The following is a 15993-nucleotide window of genomic DNA, read 5'->3' as shown; positions in this document are numbered from 1 at the left end:
CTGAGAACTCCCCACAGGACTTCCCGAGGGACACGGTCGAATGCCTTCTCCAAGTCCACAAAGCACATGTAGACTGGTTGGGCAAACTCCCATGCACCCTCAAGAACCCTGCCGAGAGTATGGAGCTGGTCCACAGTTCCACGACCAGGACGAAAACCACACTGTTCCTCCTGAATCCGAGGTTCAACTATCCGGCGTAGCCTCCTCTCCAGTACACCTGAATAAACCTTACCGGGAAGGCTGAGGAGTGTGATCCCACGATAGTTGGAACACACCCTCCGGTCCCCCTTCTTAAAGAGAGGGACCACCACCCCGGTCTGCCAATCCAGAGGTACCGCCCCCGATGTCCACGCGATGCTGCAGAGTCTTGTCAACCAAGACAGCCCCACAGCATCCAGAGCCTTAAGGAACTCCGGGCGGATCTCATCCACCCCTGGGGCCTTGCCACCGAGGAGCTTTTTAACTACCTCAGCAACCTCAGCCCCAGAAATAGGAGAGTCCACCACAGATTCCCCAGGCACTGCTTCCTCATAGGAAGACGTGTTGGTGGGATTGAGGAGGTCTTCAAAGTATTCCTTCCACCTATCCACAACATCCGCAGTTGAGGTCAGCAGAACACCATCCGCACCATACACGGTGTTGACAGTGCACTGATTCCCCTTCCTGAGGCGGCGGATGGTGGTCCAGAATCGCTTTGAAGCCATCCGGAAGTCATTTTCCATGGCATCCCCAAACTCTTCCCATGTCCGAGTTTTTGCCTCTGTGACCGCCGAAGCTGCACACCGCTTGGCTTGTCGGTACCTGTCCACTGCCTCTGGAGTCCTATGAGCCAAAAGAACCCGGTAGGACTCCTTCTTCAGCTTGACGGCATCCCTCACCGCTGGTGTCCACCAGCGGGTTCTAGGATTACCGCCACGACAAGCACCAACTACCTTGCGGCCACAGCTTCGATCAGCCGCCTCAACAATAGAGGTTCGGAACATGGTCCACTCGGACTCAATGTCCAGCACCTCCCTCGTGACATGTTCAAAGTTCCTCCGGAGGTGGGAATTGAAACTTTCTCTGACAGGAGACTCTGCCAGACGTTCCCAGCAAACCCTCACAATGCGTTTGGGCCTGCCAGGTCTGTCCGGCATCCTCCCCCACCATCGCAGCCAACTCACCACCAGGTGGTGTTCGGTAGAAAGCTCCGCCCCTCTCTTTACCCGAGTGTCCAAAACATGAGGCCGCAAATCCGATGACACAACTACAAAGTCGATCATGGAACTGCGGCCTAGGGTGTTCTGGTGCCAAGTGCACATATGGACACCCTTATGTTTGAACATGGTGTTTGTTATGGACAAACTGTGACGAGCACAGAAGTCCAATAACAAAACACCACTCGGGTTCAGATCCGGGCGACCATTCTTCCCAATCACGCCTCTCCAGGTTTCACTGTCGTTACCAACATGAGCGTTGAAGTCCCCCAGTAGGACAAGGGAATCACCCGGGGGAGCACTCTCCAGTACTCCCTCGAGTGTACCCAAAAAGGGTGGGTACTCTGAACTGTTGTTTGGTGCGTAAGCACAAACAACAGTCAGGACCCGTCCCCCCACCCGAAGGCGGAGGGAGGCTACCCTTTCGTCCACTGGGTTGAACTCCAACGTGCAGGCTTTAAGCCGGGGGGAAACCAGAATTGCCACCCCAGCCCGTCGCCTCTCACTGCCGGCCACGCCAGAGTGAAAGAGAGTCCAGCCCCTTTCAAGAGAAGTGGTTCCAGAGCCCTTGCTGTGCGTCGAAGTGAGTCCGACTACATCCAGCCGGAATTTCTCTACTTCGCGCACTAGCTCAGGCTCCTTTCCCCCCAGTGACGTGACGTTCCACGTCCCAAGAGCGAGCTTATGTAGCCGAGGATCGGACCGCCAAGTGCCCTGCCTTCGGCCGCCGCCCAGCTCACATTGCACCCGACCTCTATGCCCCCCTGCTATGGGTGGTGGGCCCATTGGAGGGGGGACCCACGTTGCCTCTTCGGGCTGTGCCCGGCCGGGCCCCATGGGTACAGGCCCGGCCACCAGGCGCTCGCCATCGTGCCCCACCTCCGGGCCTGGCTCCAGAGGGGGGCCCCGGTGACCCGCGTCCGGGCGAGGGAAATCTGGGTCCTTTGTTTTTACTTTTCATAGAGGTTTTCGAGCTGCTCTTTGTCTGGTCCCTCACCTAGGACCAGTTTGCCTTGGGAGACCCTACCAGGGGGCATAAAGCCCCCAGACAACATAGCTCCTAGGATCATTGGGACACGCAAACTCCTCTACCACGGTAAGGTGGCAGCTCAGAGAGGAGGTCTTTCCAGCGTATTCAATAGAATATAAGTTGAAAAGGATTTGCATATCATTGTATTCTCTTTTTATTTACCATTTACACAAGGTGACAACTTTTTGGTTTTGGGGTTTATACACAGCCAAGTTTAAAAGGTTATTATTATGTGGCGATTTCACACCGTGAGACACAACCATGCAGTATGTTACTATTGTTCTTGTCTAGGTGGCCCTTTAAAGGTCAATATTCCTTCTCGGTCATCCACTAGATGGCGTCGTGCAAACGTGTTGTGTTTTTACTTCCACAGGCCAACGTTGAGCACCTGACAGAGAAAATGAAGACAAGTATTCAAAGAGGCCTGGTGCTCAGGTGATAAACTCACATTGTTTTCTGTCAATCAATATGTCAGCCATGATTCAGGATGGGTAGGGTTTACATTTGAACTAAATACTAGTACCAACGCTACTTAAAAGCAATGCCTTTTTATTTTTGATGAAGTGTTGTGGTATTCAAGTTGAACAGATTGTTTATTTTAATACTTACATGACATAAGTTACACCAAAATAATAGAATCTACAAGACGTAGTCAGAACTACTTATCGCAGTAAAACTGAACCAAAACACCCAGACTCAACCTGAGCTGTCATGTTTGATGCCCATTATTCCCAGTGTTCATGAATGCAACCATCAGTGTTTCGCTCTGGTTTCTTCAGTGGAACCGTGTTTGATGCCCTTCCCTCCTCGTGAGTGAAGGTGTAATGACCTTGTGTGACTTCCCACTGGCAGGAACGAGAACTGCAACGACAACTACACCACGGACTTCATCTACCAGCTCTACACGGAAGAAGGGAAAGGTGTGTTTGACTGCAGGAAGAATGTCCTGGGACACATGCAGCAGGTAGGAAAAACACACGTCAAACACCTGCGTGACCAAAGCAACACTTAAAGTCACTTTTCACAGACTTGAGTCATCAAAATCCATACAATAACAGAAATTATGCTCAAATAAAGACGTCCTGTTAAATGAATGCGATCGCTCTTCCACATGCGCAGATGAGAAATTATAAACATCAGCATATCCAAACACAAATGCTGTCATGTAAATAAGATATATATATATTTTTTAAACTTTTTAACTTCTTGTGTAGTGTACTTTTTTATTTTCTTCTGCTTGTTTTTCAATCCTACTGCTCTTCCTCCACTTCAATCATGAGTGCTGATCTTCACACATGCTGCTGATTAGTGTTCAGAAGACTCACCTGCATCTGATCACTAATTAGTAACATTCATATGCGTTCTGAGGATTCACCTGCATCCAATCACTAATCAGTAACACTAATTTGCCTTCTGAAGACTCACCTGCTTCTGATCACTAATCAGTAACACCAATTTGCCTTCTGAAGACTCACCTGCTTCTGATCACTAATCAGTAACATTAATTTGCGTTCTGAAGACTCACCTGCTTCTGATCAGTAATTAGTTACACTAATGTGCGTTTTGAAGACTCACCTGCTTCTGATCACTAATTAGTAACATTAATTTGCGTCCTGAAGATTCCCCTGCATCCAATCAGTAATTAGTAACATTCATATGCGTTCTGAGGATTCACCTGCTTCTGATCACTAATCAGTAACACTAATTTGCCTTCTGAAGACTCACCTGCTTCTGATTACTAATCAGTAACACCAATTGGCCTTCTGAAGGCTCACCTGCTTCTGATCACTAATTAGTAACATTAATTTGCGTTCTAAAGACCCACCTGCTTCTGATCACTAATTATTTACACTAATATGCGTTCTGAACTCACCTGCTTCTGATCACTAAGTAGTTGCGTTAATTTACGTTCTGAACTCACCTGCTTCTGATCACTAATTAGTAGGGTTTTAAAGCCCAGTGTTGTAACCTGTAACAGGTGTGTGTGTGTTAGTTTGATTCAGAGTTTGTTGAATCTACAGATATATAGACATACAGTATTGTTGATGAAAGCTCTCCTTAAATGACCTCTGCTGTGATGTGACACACGATGTCAAAGAAAATCAACTGAGACGGAAGTTCTTGAGCGAAACACCAGCTGCTATTTCAATACTTTGCTTCATTCCTCTCAGCTTAGTTGCATTTGTGTTGCTCTCTTTGTGCGTCATGAGATTAGTCGGGCTAAAAGTGGATCAAACAGGCTTTTGGTGATCCTCGGGGAGACTTGTCTCGGCAGCAAGCGAGCGGTGCAGGAAACTAAATAATAAAGCACTTTGGGGAACTTTGGCTGCAACTGACAAGTACCACCATTTGAATATGGAAAGCAGCGCAGGGAGAGAGTGTGCTGCGTCCTTACCTTCTTCAATGTTCCTGTAGCGTCATTATTCAGTGGAAGATGCATCATTTCAACATTCATTCAAATGTTCCAAAGGGAATAAGCGGTAGAAAATGGATGGATGGATATTGTGAACAAATGTTTCCCCTCCAGTGTAGCAAAATAAAGCAGCAGAAGATGTCTTTGAGGATGTAGCCATAGCCCACATGTTCTTCTTCTTTAGCTGACAAACTAACTGAGACTCAATCAACAGCGCCTCTGCTGGTTACAGCCAGGTGGTGCACTCCATGTTGTCTGAATTACCTTCACGAGTCAGTCAGTATTTTCATCCTTTTTGTGCATACAATCTCTCGCAAAAATAACTACCATTTTTTTCCCGACCATAGGGCGCACCAAGTTATGAGGCGCATTATTGATGTTTATGATTATTTTCCACATTAAAAGACTTCTTTGTGGCCTACGTCACATGTCATTGTGGTTCTTTGTTCAAAATGTTGCATAAATTATGCTTTACAGACCGTTTTCAAGCTGCTTTCTGACCGTCTCCTCTTTTGTGGGCGGTCTTATTTACGTGCCTCCACTTAGACAATGTCTTCTCTCCATCATCTTTGTTGTACCGGTCATTTTTAGCGATTCTATAGCGAGTCTACTACTTTATATTAGAAATGGCAACAGCGAGGATGAATGCCCCACAAGAGGAAGATAGAGAAAAAGAAGGAGCTTATTGACTACAAAAGCAGATGTGCGCAAATTCTCGGGACTTGTGCTGATCCCAAATACCGTATTTTTCGGAGTATAAGTCACTCCAGAGTATAAATCGCACCGGCCGAAAATGCATAATAAAGAAGGAATAAAACATATATTAGTCGCACTGGAGTATAAGTCACATTTTTGGGGGAAATGTATTTAAATAAAATCCAACAGCAAGAATAGACATTTGAAAGGCAATTTAAACTAAATAAAGAATAGTGAAGAACAGGCTGAATAAGTGTAGGTTATATGAGGCATAAATAAGCAACTGCTATGTTAACCTAACATATTATGGTAAGAGTCATTCAAATAACTATAACATATAGAACATGCTATACCTTTACCAAACTATCTCTCACTCCTAATCCATAAATCCCATGAAATTTTATACGTCTAGTCTCTTACGTGAATGAGCTAAATAATATTATTTGATATTTTACGGTAATGTGTTAATAATTTCACACATAAGTTGCGCTTGAGTATAAGTCGCACCCTTAGCCAAACTATGATTAAAAACTGCGACTTACTGTCCGAAAAACACGGTACACATCAGCAGGTAGCAGAAGGTAAGAAAAGTTGTTTTTTCATAAAACTGTGACTTAAAACACTTGATAATGTCTGCTAATAGGTGCCTTTTGGGGCCCTTACACACACACCATAGTAATACTGTATGTTGAAGCACAGTACGTCTGACTATGGTAGTTGTAACGCTCCGACAATCCACCATGTCAGCCGTTGTGTTGATGTCGTATTAAATTGACAGGTACAGTCTGTAACCTCAACCTTTCTTACATCCAGGTGTGCACAAACTACAATTACACATATACAGTATACACATACATACACATAGTTACACGTACGTACATATACATATATATACATACACACATATATATATATATATACATACACACACACACACATATACAGACACAAACACATACTGTATGTATATATACACACATACATATATACACACACACACACGTATATACCTATAACCAGACAAAAAAGACAAGAAAAAGAGGACTAAGCCGACACTCTTCCTCAAAAAGCAAAGGTGAAAAATGTGTCTTCAGGACCAGTTTGATTCAAAAAACAAAAGTGTGGTTGGGGGTCCCCGCTCCATTTCTGCATCAGTTTTTGGGGTCCTTGTCGTGGAAAAGACCCATGAATGAGAATATTTGCTGTAATGTGAGTTAGTTCTTTATAAAAATGTGGCTTGACCATCACTTGTGCTTTCAAAGGGAGGAGCTCCGTCTCCATTTGACCGAAACTTTGGGACCAAGATCTCGGCCAAGGCCATGCAGTGGGTTTCCAAGAAGCTGCTGGAGACCTTCAGACAAGGTGAGACTTAATGTGGTCTTTCACTCTGACAACTATGGTGGTGGATGTTGTTGATGTATTTATATCCTCTCAGAGGACATTGTTTATGGAGCATTAACATCAGGTGCTGTCAATAAATGCAACATTTCCCTGCTGCCTGTGCATGATTCAGCAACATGTCACACAGAATGTGGGCAGAGAAATACCAGACATATTTCTGTAAAGAAGTGACACCGCATACGTGTGAAGCCTTCACCTAAAGTCCAAATGTGTTTTTCTTGTATGTCTTGTCTTGATGGATGACATAAGATGAAGGTAAATGTTTGTTTTACTTTTCACGCTGCCTACATGACCATCTCCATGTCCTTGTCTGTCTCATCTTTGCTGCCATGACAACCGCCTTAGGCAAGTTCAAGCTGACAGTCCATCACTTGCTTGACTTGGTTCTGGACGCTCTGCCTGGTCAAAATTAAGAATAGGCCTTATTTCCACCAAGGAATGTCAAGTATTGGTGTTGCAAAAGTGCTGTGACGGAGTTAAGATGGGCGCCAGTTCACACGCTAAACGCCCAACGCTCCAAACACACAAACCTTTATGAAACAGGAAAATGCCACAAAATAAAGACGATAAGTGCTGCGAACATAAAAAATGACTGCATGACAATAATCCTACAAGTTCTCTCGCCCAGGTTACATCAAAGTATGATGACTTGATGAATTAATGTCAATTCAAGTCACATCGCTGCTATGCGGTCGTCTCTGGGATTAAACAAACTTCTAATGCTGACAAGATTGTCACCTATTTCTTAATTCTAGATTGTCACCTATTTCTTAGTTCTAGATTGTCACCTATTTCTTAGTTCTAGATTGTCACCTATTTCTTAATTCTAGATTGTCACCTATTTCTTAGTTCTAGATTGTCACCTATTTCTTAGTTCTAGATTGTCACCTATTTCTTAGTTCTAGATTGTCACCTATTTCTTAGTTCTAGATTGTCACCTATTTCTTAATTCTAGATTGTCACCTATTTCTTAGTTCTAGATTGTCACCTATTTCTTAGTTCTAGATTGTCACCTATTTCTTAGTTCTAGATTGTCACCTATTTCTTAGTTCTAGATTGTCACTTATTTCTTAATCCTAGATTGTCACTTATTTCTTAATTCTAGATTGTCACTTATTTCTTAATTCTAGATTGTCACTTATTTCTTAGTTCTAGATTGTCACTTATTTCTTAGTTCTAGATTGTCACTTATTTCTTAATTTTAGATTGTCACTTATTTCTTAATTCTAGATTGTCACTTATTTCTTAATTCTAGATTGTCACTTATTTCTTAGTTCTAGATTGTCACTTATTTCTTAATTCTAGATTGTCACTTATTTCTTAGTTCTAGATTGTCACTTATTTCTTAATTCTAGATTGTCACTTATTTCTTAGTTCTAGATTGTCACTTATTTCTTAGTTCTAGATTGTCACTTATTTCTTAATTCTAGATTGTCACTTATTTCTTAATTCTAGATTGTCACTTATTTCTTAATTCTAGATTGTCACTTATTTCTTAGTTCTAGATTGTCACCTATTTCTTAATCCTAGATTGTCACTTATTTCTTAATTCTAGATTGTCACTTATTTCTTAATTCTAGATTGTCACCTATTTCTTAGTTCGAGATTGTCACTTATTTCTTAATTCTAGATTGTCACTTATTTCTTAATTCTAGATTGTCACTTATTTCTTAATTCTAGATTGTCACTTATTTCTTAATTCTAGATTGTCACTTATTTCTTAGTTCGAGATTGTCACTTATTTCTTAATTCTAGATTGTCACTTATTTCTTAGTTCTAGATTGTCACTTATTTCTTAGTTCTAGATTGTCACCTATTTCTTAATTCTAGATTGTCACCTATTTCTTAGTTCTAGATTGTCACTTATTTCTTAATCCTAGATTGTCACTTATTTCTTAATTCTAGATTGTCACTTATTTCTTAATTCTAGATTGTCACTTATTTCTTAGTTCGAGATTGTCACTTATTTCTTAATTCTAGATTGTCACTTATTTCTTAGTTCTAGATTGTCACTTATTTCTTAATTCTAGATTGTCACTTATTTCTTAGTTCTAGATTGTCACTTATTTCTTAGTTCTAGATTGTCACTTATTTCTTAATTCTAGATTGTCACTTATTTCTTAATTCTAGATTGTCACTTATTTCTTAATTCTAGATTGTCACTTATTTCTTAGTTCTAGATTGTCACTTATTTCTTAATCCTAGATTGTCACTTATTTCTTAATTCTAGATTGTCACTTATTTCTTAATTCTAGATTGTCACTTATTTCTTAGTTCGAGATTGTCACTTATTTCTTAATTCTAGATTGTCACTTATTTCTTAGTTCTAGATTGTCACTTATTTCTTAGTTCTAGATTGTCACTTATTTCTTAATTCTAGATTGTCACTTATTTCTTAATTCTAGATTGTCACTTATTTCTTAATTCTAGATTGTCACTTATTTCTTAGTTCTAGATTGTCACTTATTTCTTAATTCTAGATTGTCACTTATTTCTTAGGTCTAGATTGTCACTTATTTCTTAATTCTAGATTGTCACTTATTTCTTAGTTCTAGATTGTCACTTATTTCTTAGTTCTAGATTGTCACTTATTTCTTAATTCTAGATTGTCACTTATTTCTTAATTCTAGATTGTCACTTATTTCTTAGTTCTAGATTGTCACTTATTTCTTAGTTCTAGATTGTCACTTATTTCTTAATTCTAGATTGTCACTTATTTCTTAGTTCTAGATTGTCACTTATTTCTTAGTTCTAGATTGTCACTTATTTCTTAATTCTAGATTGTCACTTATTTCTTAGTTCTAGATTGTCACCTATTTCTTAATTCTAGATTGTCACCTATTTCTTAGTTCTAGATTGTCACCTATTTCTTAGTTCTAGATTGTCACCTATTTCTTAGTTCTAGATTGTCACTTATTTCTTAATCCTAGATTGTCACTTATTTCTTAATTCTAGATTGTCACTTATTTCTTAATTCTAGATTGTCACTTATTTCTTAGTTCTAGATTGTCACTTATTTCTTAGTTCTAGATTGTCACTTATTTCTTAATTTTAGATTGTCACTTATTTCTTAATTCTAGATTGTCACTTATTTCTTAATTCTAGATTGTCACTTATTTCTTAGTTCTAGATTGTCACTTATTTCTTAATTCTAGATTGTCACTTATTTCTTAGTTCTAGATTGTCACTTATTTCTTAATTCTAGATTGTCACTTATTTCTTAGTTTTAGATTGTCACTTATTTCTTAGTTCTAGATTGTCACTTATTTCTTAATTCTAGATTGTCACTTATTTCTTAATTCTAGATTGTCACTTATTTCTTAGTTCTAGATTGTCACCTATTTCTTAATCCTAGATTGTCACTTATTTCTTAGTTCTAGATTGTCACCTATTTCTTAATTCTAGATTGTCACCTATTTCTTAGTTCTAGATTGTCACTTATTTCTTAATCCTAGATTGTCACTTATTTCTTAATTCTAGATTGTCACTTATTTCTTAATTCTAGATTGTCACTTATTTCTTAATTCTAGATTGTCACTTATTTCTTAGTTCTAGATTGTCACTTATTTCTTAGTTCTAGATTGTCACTTATTTCTTAATTCTAGATTGTCACTTATTTCTTAATTCTAGATTGTCACTTATTTCTTAATTCTAGATTGTCACTTATTTCTTAATTCTAGATTGTCACTTATTTCTTAGTTCTAGATTGTCACTTATTTCTTAATCCTAGATTGTCACTTATTTCTTAATTCTAGATTGTCACTTATTTCTTAATTCTAGATTGTCACTTATTTCTTAGTTCTAGATTGTCACTTATTTCTTAATTCTAGATTGTCACTTATTTCTTAATTCTAGATTGTCACTTATTTCTTAATTCTAGATTGTCACTTATTTCTTAATTCTAGATTGTCACTTATTTCTTAGTTCTAGATTGTCACTTATTTCTTAATTCTAGATTGTCACTTATTTCTTAGTTCTAGATTGTCACTTATTTCTTAATTCTAGATTGTCACTTATTTCTTAGTTCTAGATTGTCACTTATTTCTTAGTTCTAGATTGTCACTTATTTCTTAATTCTAGATTGTCACTTATTTCTTAATTCTAGATTGTCACTTATTTCTTAGTTCTAGATTGTCACTTATTTCTTAGTTCTAGATTGTCACTTATTTCTTAATTCTAGATTGTCACTTATTTCTTAGTTCTAGATTGTCACTTATTTCTTAATTCTAGATTGTCACTTATTTCTTAGTTCTAGATTGTCACTTATTTCTTAGTTCTAGATTGTCACTTATTTCTTAGTTCTAGATTGTCACTTATTTCTTAGTTCTAGATTGTCACTTATTTCTTAGTTCTAGATTGTCACTTATTTCTTAGTTCTAGATTGTCACTTATTTCTTAATTCTAGATTGTCACTTATTTCTTAATTCTAGATTGTCACTTATTTCTTAGTTCTAGATTGTCACTTATTTCTTAGTTCTAGATTGTCACTTATTTCTTAGTTCTAGATTGTCACTTATTTCTTAGTTCTAGATTGTCACTTATTTCTTAATTCTAGATTGTCACTTATTTCTTAATTCTAGATTGTCACTTATTTCTTAGTTCTAGATTGTCACTTATTTCTTAATTCTAGATTGTCACCTATTTCTTAGTTCTAGATTGTCACCTATTTCTTAGTTCTAGATTGTCACTTATTTCTTAGTTCTAGATTGTCACTTATTTCTTAATTCTAGATTGTCACTTATTTCTTAGTTCTAGATTGTCACTTATTTCTTAATCCTAGATTGTCACTTATTTCTTAGTTCTAGATTGTCACCTATTTCTTAGTTCTAGATTGTCACTTATTTCTTAGTTCTAGATTGTCACTTATTTCTTAGTTCTAGATTGTCACTTATTTCTTAGTTCTAGATTGTCACCTATTTCTTAGTTCTAGATTGTCACTTATTTCTTAGTTCTAGATTGTCACTTATTTCTTAGTTCTAGATTGTCACTTATTTCTTAGTTTGAGACCTAAAAAGCAAATATCTACCCCCAAACAGCCCCTGTGGTCAAGTTCCTTCCAGCACGTTTACAACTGCAGAAGACCTGAGTCATCTTCATCTTAGATCGGGTTATTTTCCTGCAGAATTTGAAGGAATGCTGAAATATGGACAAGAAGGTTGTAGCAACACAACTCAAGGAGGATGGGACTGTGAGGAAGGTACGCAGCTCTCCTGTCAGGTGGACCGGACAAGTTAATCATTTGCACTTTGAAAAAGGGTTTTGGTCGCAGTTTGGATGTAAACACATTTAAACACTCAAACCAACAAGATCCTGAAAATCAGGAGCACCCTTGAGAGGTAAAAGGCTGAGTCAGAACCTGTGAAGAAATGGAAAAAGAGGTTCCAAGCTGGCACTTAAAAAGGAGAGAAAAAGAAGGTGAGCCGCTAGTATTCTATTTTGTGTCCTCTTCTACTGATGTTTTTGTCAGTAGTTTGAGCAACATGCGGAATTTGAAGGCTTGTGTGGTCAGGATGGAAGAAGTCTTTATTTATGCAGTAACACTTCCATCTTGTCCTTTTTGGCCACGCAGTTGTTCCAGTTAGCATCACGCGCTAACATCTCCCCATCTTTGCTGGTCTGTGTCATGAACACGTTTCATCTGGCTTTGCACCACAACCCATCTCCCTTTTCTGGATGTGTGCTCAGATCCTCTGCCGGGTGTTGACTTGTGTGTTGGCGCCCTGCAGGCCGAGTGTTCGCCAACAGCGAGGACAGCTGCTGCCTGCTGGGAATGCGGCGCAGGGCTCTCATCTTCCAGCCCGTGGTCCAACTCAAGGAGCGGACTGACTTTGTGTACGTATGAACTGGGCTCACATGCGGTTCTTCAATTCATCTGACATTCACATCAGGTCTTGGAAGACTTCAGTGATGTCCTCACAGAAGTTGGCAATGATGTCAAACTCCTGGCAGTGTTTGATGTTTGGGGTTACGTACATCCATCCATTCCTTTCTTCCACTTATCCGGGTCCACGGGTCTTCCCAGGTGTTCCTGCTCCAGTGTGTACTCAGTCTGTGCCTTCGGACTCTTCTGAACCAGGGTGTCAGATTGTGAGGTGCTCAGTCTCACACCACGCTAACACCTCAGTCTGCACCACGCAGTCTTAGTAAATCACCGCAACTCACTGACTGATAGTAGACCCAAGTTTATGGTCTCAGTATTCCTGCCATGGCTTCTCTGCTTTGGCTGCTGCCCCCGTGACCCCACTCTGGATAAGTGGAAGAAGATGGATGTTTTCTTGAGACACAACATATTTTATTCGAGGTATTGGAGGTCAGGCCTGGAGTCTGTTGACCGACGACGTTCCTTCTCTCAGTCACAGGATCCCCAAGGAGCAGTGGTGGCTGAAGCTCCGCCCACTGATGAAGATCCTGGCCAAGTACAAGACCAGCTACGACGTGTCGGACTCCGGGCAGCTGGAACACGTGGTGCACAGCATCCCTCGGGACTCTGACGCCTCCGTGGCCATGTGACCGCGCCCCCGGCGTGTTGACCTTTAACCTAAACAGTGTTCCTACTGTAATGTCCTCACACACCTGCTTGATTAGTCCCATGCTCCTTTTCAATTGCACTTTCTGGCTCCACTTATGTCGGGCAGAGCCGCACTCTCCCTAACACCAGTCCTTCACACTAGTCCCTTACACCAGTCCCTTAAACCAGTCCCTTACACCAGTCCCTTACACCAGTCCCTTACACCAGTCCCTTAAACCAGTCCCTTAAACCAGTCCTTTACACCAGTCCCTTAAACCAGTCCCTTAAACCAGTCCTCTACACTAGTCCTTTAAACCAGTCCCTTGAACCAGTCCTCTACACCAGTCCCTTGCACCAGTCCTTTGCACCAGTCCCTTACACTAGTCCCTTACACCAGTCCCTTAAACCAGTCCCTTACACCAGTCCCTTACACCAGTCCCTTACACCAGTCCTTTACACCAGTCCCTTAAACCAGTCCCTTAAACCAGTCCTCTACACTAGTCCTTTAAACCAGTCCCTTGAACCAGTCCTCTACACCAGTCCCTTGCACCAGTCCTTTGCACCAGTCCCTTACACTAGTCCCTTACACCAGTCCCTTAAACCAGTCCCTTACACCAGTCCCTTACACCAGTCCCTTACACCAGTCCTTTACACCAGTCCTTTACACCAGTCCCTCACACCGGTCCCTTACACCGGTCCCTTACTCTAGTCCTCTACACTACTCCTTTAAACCAGTCCCTTGAACCAGTCACTTACACCAGTCCTTTACACCAGTCCCTTACACCAGTCCTCCACACCAGTCCTTTACACCAGCCCCTTAAACTAGTCTTTACACCAATCCAGTGAGTCTTTAGGATCCAGGGTGTCTTAGGGTCCAGTGAGTTTTCTATACGGTGCAGGGAGTCTTTAGGGTCTAGGGAGACTTTAGGGTCCAGTGAGTCTTTAGGTCCCAGGGAGTCTTCTTTAAGGTCCAGGGAGTCTTCTTTAGGGTCCAGTGAGTTTTCTATAGGGTGCAGGGAGTCTTCTATAGGATCCAGGGAGTCTTTAGGGTCTAGGGAGACTTTGGGGTCAAGTGAGTCTTTAGGTCCCAGGGAGCCTTTAGGGTCCAGTGAGTCTTCTATGGGGTCCAGTGAGTCTTTTATGGGGTCCAGTGAGTCTTTAGGGTCCAGGGACTCTATATGGTCCAGTGAGTCTTCTATAGGGTCCAGTGAGTCTTTAGGGTCCAGGGACTCTATATGGTCCAGTGAGTCTTCTATAGGGTGCAGGCAGTCTTTAGGGTCCAGGGACTCTATATGGTCCAGTGAGTCTTCTATGGGGTCCAGTGAGTCTTTAGGGTCCAGGGACTCTATATGGTCCAGTGAGTCTTCTATAGGGTCCAGTGAGTCTTTAGGGTCCAGGGACTCTATATGGTCCAGTGAGTCTTCTATAGGGTCCAGTGAGTCTTTAGGGTCCAGGGACTCTATATGGTCCAGTGAGTCTTCTATAGGGTCCAGTGAGTCTTTAGGGTCCAGGGACTCTATATGGTCCAGTGAGTCTTCTATAGGGTCCAGTGAGTCTTTAGGGTCCAGGGACTCTATATGGTCCAGTGAGTCTTCCATAGGGTCCAGTGAGTCTTTAGGGTCCAGGGACTCTATATGGTCCAGTGAGTCTTCCATAGGGTCCAGGCAGTCTTTGGGGTCCAGTGCAGGTGAGAGAGAGACCAGCATGCAGCCACAGGTGTGTGCAACATAATAGTTCATTTTCCACAGGCGTTGTGTCTAAAAGTGTGTTGTCAATGTTGTGCTGAGCTGCTGTCCCACATTCCATCTTCCTCTCACAATAAATGATCAAACTGATTGATTGGTCATTTTTATTTGAAACAGTGATCCTCGTGTGATTAAATCTATTCTGTAAGGATTCAGCGCCACATCTGGCCTGATGTGCAGCATTTCTTCCAGTCTCATCACATTCAAACATCTTATCTGCTTAAAAGATGTCTCATCAAATAAATACTTGCTTGCACTTCAAGCAATCTGATGACTTCCAATAAGAATGTGATGCAAACTCAACATAATAACAATACAAATAACATCTGTGTGATTTAAAACAGTTACTTCAGCAAGGTGCATATTTCCCTCAGTGAGGAGGAGGATAACAACTACACATGACAAGTAACTAATGTAACTAACTACACATGACAAGTAACTAATGTAACTAACTACACATGACAAGTAACTAATGTAACCAACTACACATGACAAGTAACTAATGTAACTAACTACACATGACAAGTAACTAATGTAACTAACTACACATGACAAGTAACTAATGTAACTAACTACACATGACAAGTAACTAATGTAACTAACTACACATGACAAGTAACTAATGTAACTAACTACACATGACAAGTAACTAATGTAACTAACTACACATGACAAGTAACTAATGTAACCAACTACACATGACAAGTAACTAATGTAACTAACTACACATGACAAGTAACTAATGTAACTAACTACACATGACAAGTAACTAATGTAACTAACTACACATGACAAGTAACTAATGTAACCAACTACACATGACAAGTAACTAATGTAACTAACTACACATGACAAGTAACTAATGTAACTAACTACACATGACAAGTAACTAATGTAACTAACTACACATGACAAGTAACTAATGTAACTAACTACACATGACAAGTAACTAATGTAACTAACTACACATGACAAGTAACTAATGTAACTAACTACACATGACA

General features: G+C 40.5%; 1 protein-coding gene across 9 annotated transcripts in view; it reads left to right on the top strand.

Moving 5' to 3' along the window:
• pfkpa (phosphofructokinase, platelet a) overlaps nt 1-15079 on the top strand; it is a 55284-nt gene extending 40205 nt beyond the window's left edge. For 8 of the 9 annotated variants that reach the window (XM_061922374.1, XM_061922377.1, XM_061922379.1 and 5 more), the window contains 5 exons: nt 2600-2661; nt 3079-3190; nt 6598-6697; nt 12463-12568; nt 13090-15079. In XM_061922374.1, the coding sequence (XP_061778358.1) occupies nt 2600-2661; nt 3079-3190; nt 6598-6697; nt 12463-12568; nt 13090-13246 (537 nt within the window). In that variant the 3' untranslated portion in view covers nt 13247-15079. Of the gene's footprint in view, nt 1-2599; nt 2662-3078; nt 3191-6597; nt 6698-12421; nt 12569-13089 lie in introns of all 9 variants that reach the window. The other variant, XM_061922375.1, reaches the window with a different exon arrangement.
• Nucleotides 15080-15993: the final 914 nt, after the last annotated feature.

The sequence above is a fragment of the Nerophis ophidion genome, linkage group LG15, assembly GCF_033978795.1.
Source record: "Nerophis ophidion isolate RoL-2023_Sa linkage group LG15, RoL_Noph_v1.0, whole genome shotgun sequence".
Taxonomy (NCBI): domain Eukaryota; kingdom Metazoa; phylum Chordata; class Actinopteri; order Syngnathiformes; family Syngnathidae; genus Nerophis; species Nerophis ophidion.
The sequence above is the reverse complement of the archived record's forward strand: the minus strand, read 5'-3'. Positions and strand labels throughout refer to the sequence as shown.